The sequence below is a fragment of the Passer domesticus genome, chromosome Z (genome assembly GCF_036417665.1).
Source record: "Passer domesticus isolate bPasDom1 chromosome Z, bPasDom1.hap1, whole genome shotgun sequence".
Lineage (NCBI taxonomy): Eukaryota > Metazoa > Chordata > Aves > Passeriformes > Passeridae > Passer > Passer domesticus.
Genome location: NC_087512.1, coordinates 75792466 through 75797694, shown reverse-complemented (window position 1 = coordinate 75797694; position 5229 = coordinate 75792466). Strand labels below are relative to the sequence as shown.

Here is a 5229-nt window from a genome sequence, read left to right as displayed (position 1 = left end):
TTTTCTTTTTCTTTTTCTTTTTCTTTGTCTTTTTCTTTGTCTTTTCCTTTTTCTCCTTCTTTTTCTTTTTCTCTTTCTTTTGCTTTTTCTTTTTCTGTTTCTTTTTCTCGTTCTTTTCTTTTCTCTTTCTTTTTGTTTTTCTTTTTCTCTTTCTTTTTCTTTTTCTTTTTCTCTTTCTATTTCTCTTTCTTTTTCTATTTCATTTTCTTTTTCTCTTTCTTTTTCTTTTTCATTTTCTCTTTCTCTTTCTCTTTCTCTTTCTTTTTCTTTTTCTTTTCTCTTTCTTTTTCTTTCTCATGATCTCTTTTTCTTTTTCTATTTCATTTTTTTTTTCTTTTTCTTTTTTATTTTCTCTTTCTCTTTCATTTTCATTTTCTTTTTCTTTTTCTTTTTCTTTTTCAGTTTCTTTTTCTCTTATTCATTTTCTTTTTCATTTTCTTTTCTCTTTCTCTTTCGCTTTCTCTTTCTCTTTCTTTTTCTGTTTCTTTTTTTTCCATTTTCACTTTCTCTTTCTCTTTCTTTTTCTGTTTCTTTTTTTTTCATTTTCTCTTTCTCTTTCTCTTTCTCTTTCTCTTTCTCTTTCTCTTTCTCTTTCTCTTTCTCTTTCTCTTTCTCTTTCTCTTTCTCCTTATCTTTCTCCTTATCTTTCTTTTTCATTTTCTATTTGTTTTTCATTGTCTCTTTCTCTTTCTCTTTCTCTTTCTCTTTCTCTTTCTCTTTCTCTTTCTCTTTCTCTCTTTCTCTTTCTTTTTCTTATTCTTTTTCTTTTTCTTTTTCTTTTTCTTTGTTTTTCTTGTTCTTTTTCTTTTTCTTGTTCTTTTTCTTTTTCTTGTTCTTTTTCTTGTTCTTTTTCTATTTGTTTTTTCGTTTTCTCTTTCTCTTTCTTTTTCTCTTTCTCTTTTCTTGTTCTTTTTCTTTTTCTTGTTCTTTTTCTTTTTCTTGTTCTTTTTCTTGTTCTTTTTCTATTTGTTTTTCGTTTTCTCTTTCTCTTTCTTTTTCTCTTTCTCTTTTTCTCTTCTGTTTCTTTTTCATTTTCTTTTCTCTCTTTTTCTTTTTCTCTTTCTTTTTCTTTGTCTTTTCCATTTTCTTTTTTCTATTTCTCTTACTTTTTCTCTTTCTTTTGCTTTTTCTCTTTCTCTTTCTCTTCTCTTTCTCCTTATCTTTCTTTTTCTTTTTCTATTTGTTTTTCATTTTCTCTTTCTCTTTCTCTTTCTTTTTCTTTTTCTTTTTCTTTTTCTTTTTCTTTTTCTTTTTCTTTTTCTTTTTCTTTTTCTTTTTCTCTTTCTCTTTCTCTTTCTTTTTCTCTTTCTTAGTTTTTCTTTTTCTTTTTCTTTTTCTTTTTCATTTTCTTTTTCTTTTTCTTTTTCATTTTCTTTTTCTCTTATTCATTTTCTTTTTCATTTTCTTTTCTCTTTCTCTTTCGCTTTCTCTTTCTCTTTCTTTTTCTGTTTCTTTTTTTTTCATTTTCACTTTCTCTTTCTCTTTCTTTTTCTGTTTCTTTTTTTTTCATTTTCTCTTTCTCTTTCTCTTTCTCTTTCTCTTTCTCTTTCTCTTTCTCTTTCTCTTTCTCCTGATCTTTCTCCTGATCTTTCTTTTTCATTTTCTGTTTTTCATTTTCTCTTTCTCTTTCTCTTTCTCATTCTATTTCTTTTTCTCTTTCTTTTTCTATTTCTTTTTCTTTTTCTATTTCTTTTTCTCTTTCTTTTTCTATTTCTTTTTCTTTTTCTTTTTCTATTTCTTTTTCTCTTTCTTTTTCTATTTCTTTTCTTTTTCTTTTTCTTTTTCTTTTTCTTTTTCTTTGTCTTTTCCTTTTTCTCCTTCTTTTTCTTTTTCTCTTTCTTTTGCTTTTTCTTTTTCTGTTTCTTTTTCTCGTTCTTTCTTTTCTCTTTCTTTTGTTTTTCTTTTTCTCTTTCTTTTTCTTTTTCTTTTTCTCTTTCTATTTCTCTTTCTTTTTCTATTTCATTTTCTTTTTCTTGTTCTTTTTCTTTTTCATTTTCTCTTTCTCTTTCTCTTTCTCTTTCTCTTTCTCTTTCTTTTTCTTTTTCTTTTCTCTTTCTTTTTCTTTCTCATGATCTCTTTTTCTTTTTCTATTTCATTTTTTTTTCTTTTTCTTTTTTATTTTCTCTTTCTCTTTCATTTTCATTTTCTTTTTCTTTTTCTTTTTCTTTTTCAGTTTCTTTTTCTCTTATTCATTTTCTTTTTCATTTTCTTTTCTCTTTCTCTTTCGCTTTCTCTTTCTCTTTCTTTTTCTGTTTCTTTTTTTTCCATTTTCACTTCTCTTTCTCTTTCTTTTTCTGTTTCTTTTTTTTCATTTTCTCTTTCTCTTTCTCTTTCTCTTTCTCTTTCTCTTTCTCTTTCTCTTTCTCTTTCTCCTTATCTTTCTCCTTATCTTTCTTTTTCGTTTTTCTATTTGTTTTTCATTGTCTCTTTCTCTTTCTCTTTCTCTTTCTCTTTCTCTTTCTCTTTCTCTTTCTTTTTCTTTTTCTTTTTCTTTTTCTTTTTCTTTTTCTTTGTTTTTCTTGTTCTTTTTCTTTTTCTTGTTCTTTTTCTTGTTCTTTTTCTATTTGTTTTTCGTTTTCTCTTTCTCTTTCTTTTTCTCTTTCTCTTTTTCTCTTTCTGTTTCTTTTTCATTTTCTTTTCTCTCTTTTTCTTTTTCTCTTTCTTTTTCTTTGTCTTTTCCATTTTCTTTTTTCTATTTCTCTTACTTTTTCTCTTTCTTTTGCTTTTTCTCTTTCTCTTTCTTTCTTTATTTCTTTTTTCTTTCTCTTTCTCTTTCTTTTTCTCTTTTTATTTTCTTTCTCTTTCTCTTTCTTTTGCTTTTTCTCATTGTTTTTCTTTTTCTATTTCTTTTTTTTTCTTTTTCATTCATTCTTTCTCTTTATCTTTCTCTTTCTCTTTGTTTTTCTTTTTCTTTTCTCTTTTCTTTTTCTTTTTCTTTTTTCTTTTTCTTTTTCTTTTTCTTTTTCTTTTTCTTTTTCTCTTTCTTTTTCTTTTCCTTTTCTCTTTCTCTTTCTCTTTCTTTTTCTTTTTTTTCTTTTTCTTTTTTTTCTCTTTCTCTTTCTTTTTCTTTTTCTCTTTCTTTTTCTTATGCTTTTTCTCTTTCTCTTGCTTTTTCTCTTTCTTTTGCTTTTTCTCTCTTTCTTTTTCTCTTTCTCTCTGTATTTCTTTTGCTTTTTCTTTTTCTTTTCTTTTTCTCTTTCTTTTTCTCTTTTTTTTCCTTTTTCTTTTTCTATTTCTTTTGCTTTTTCTTTTTCTATTTCTCTTTCTTTTTCTATTTCTTTTCTTTTTCTCTTTCTTTTTCTTTTTGTCTTTTCCATTTTCTTTTCTATTTCACTTTCTTTTTCATTTTCTCTTTCTCTTTCTCTTTCTCTTTCTCTTTCTCTTTCTCTTTCTCTTTCTTTTCCATTTTCTTTTCTCTTTCCATTTCTCTTTCTTTTTCTTTTACTCTTTCTTTTTCTCTTTCTCTTTCTCTTTCTCTCTCTTTCTCTTTCTCTCTCTTTCTCTTTCTCTTTCTTTTCCATTTTCTTTTCTCTTTCCATTTCTCTTTCTTTTTCTTTTACTCTTTCTTTTTCTCTTTCTCTTTCTCTTTCTTTTTCTATTTCTCTTTCTTTTTCTCTTTCTCTTTCTCTTCTCTCTCTTTCTCTATTCTGTTTTTCCTATTCTCTTTCTTTTTCTCTTTCTTTTTCTTTTTCTTTTTCTCTTTCTTTTTCTTTTTCTCTTTCTTTTTCTTTTTCTTTCTCTTTCTTTTCTTTTTCTCTTTCTCTTTCATTTTTTCTTTCTTTTTCTTTTTCTTTTTCTCTTTCCCTTTCTTTTTCTCTTTCTTTCTCTCTTTCTCTTTCTTTTTCTCTTTCTCTTTCTTTTTGTCTTTCTTTTGCTTTTCTTTTTCTTTTCTCTTTTTTTCTGTTTCTCTTTTTCTTTTTCTTTGTCTTTCTTTTACTTTTTCTCTTTCTTTTTGTTTTTCTTTTGCTTTTCCTTTTGCTTTTTCTCTTTCTCTTTCTTTTTCTATTCCTTTTTTTTTCTCTTTCTTTTTCTTTGTCTTTTCCATTTTCTTTTTTCTATTTGTCTTTCTTCATCACTTTCTTTTTCTTTTTCTCTTTCACTTTATTCATTTCTTTCTTTTTCTCTTTCCCTTTCTCTTTTTTTTCTCTTTTTATTTTCTTTATCTTTTTCTTTCTTTTACTTTTTCTCATTCATTTTCTTTTTCTATATCTTTTTTTTCTTTTTCATTCATTCTTTCTCTTTATCTTCTCTTTCTCTTTGTTTTCTTTTCTTTCTTTTTTTTCTCTTTCTTTTTCTCTTTCTTTTCTCTTTCTTTTCTCTCTCTAGCTTTCTTTTTCTTTTTCTTATTCTATTCCTTTTTTGTTTTCTCTTTCTTTTTCTCTTTCTCTTTCTTTTTCTCTTTGTCTTTTTTTCTTGTTCTTTTTCTCTTTCTCTTTCTTTTTCTCTTTCTCTTTCTTTTTCTTTTTCTTTTTCTTTTTCTTTTTCTTTTTCTCTTTTACTTTTTCTCTTTCTTTTTCTTTTTCTCTTTTTCTTTTGCTTTTGCTTTTTCTTTTGCTTTTTCTCTTTCTCTTTCTTTTTCTTTTCCTCTTTCTCTTTCTGTTTCTCTTGTTTTTGCTTTTTCTCTTTCTCTTTCTTTTCTCTTTCTCTTTCTTTTCTCTTTCTTTTTCTTTTTTCTTTTTCTCTTTCTTTTTCTTTGTCTTTTCCATTTTCTTTTTCTAGTTCTCTTTCTCTTTCTTTTTCTCTTTTTTTCACTTTGTCTTTCTCTTTCTTTTTATTTTCTTTATCTTTATCTTTCTTTTTCTTTTCATTTTCTTTTGCTTTTTCTTTTGCTTTTGCATTTGCTTTTTGTTTTTCTTTGCTTTTTCTCTTTTCTTTTTCTTTTTCTTTTTCTTTTTCTTTTTCTTTTTCTTTTTCTTTTTCTTTTTCTTTTTCTTTTCTTTTTCTCCTTCTTTTTCTCCTTCTTTTTCTCCTTCTTTTTCTTCTTCTGTTTTTTATTTTCTTTTTCTTTTTCTTTGTCTTTTTCTTTTTCTCCTTCTTTTTCTTTTTCTCTTTCTTTTGCTTTTTCTTTTTCTGTTTCTTTTTCTCGTTCTTTTTTTCTCTTTCTTTTTCTTTTTCTTTTTCTCTCTTTCTTTTGCTTTTTCTTTTTCTCTTTCGATTTCTCTTTCTTTTTCTATTTCATTTTCTTTTTCTCTTTCTTTTTCATTTTCTCTTTCTCTTTCTCTTTCTCTT

The 5229-nt window shown here is 24.7% G+C and overlaps 2 protein-coding genes and 1 pseudogene across 2 annotated transcripts in view; all 3 read right to left on the bottom strand.

Moving 5' to 3' along the window:
• LOC135289658 (TOG array regulator of axonemal microtubules protein 2-like) overlaps window positions 1–5229 on the bottom strand; it is a 311721-nt gene that overhangs the window by 161292 nt on the left and 145200 nt on the right. The gene's annotated exons all lie outside the window — the stretch shown is intronic.
• LOC135290162 (DNA ligase 1-like) lies at window positions 1217–2752 on the bottom strand (annotated as a pseudogene).
• LOC135290158 (uncharacterized) overlaps window positions 3460–5229 on the bottom strand; it is a 1891-nt gene continuing 121 nt past the window's right edge. The window contains 4 exon segments of the mRNA XM_064404048.1: window positions 3460–3864; window positions 4424–4602; window positions 4753–4953; window positions 4955–5229. The exon segment at window positions 4955–5229 is cut by the window's right edge and continues 121 nt beyond it. Of these exon segments, the coding sequence (XP_064260118.1) occupies window positions 3657–3864; window positions 4424–4602; window positions 4753–4953; window positions 4955–5229 (863 nt within the window). The 3' untranslated portion in view covers window positions 3460–3656.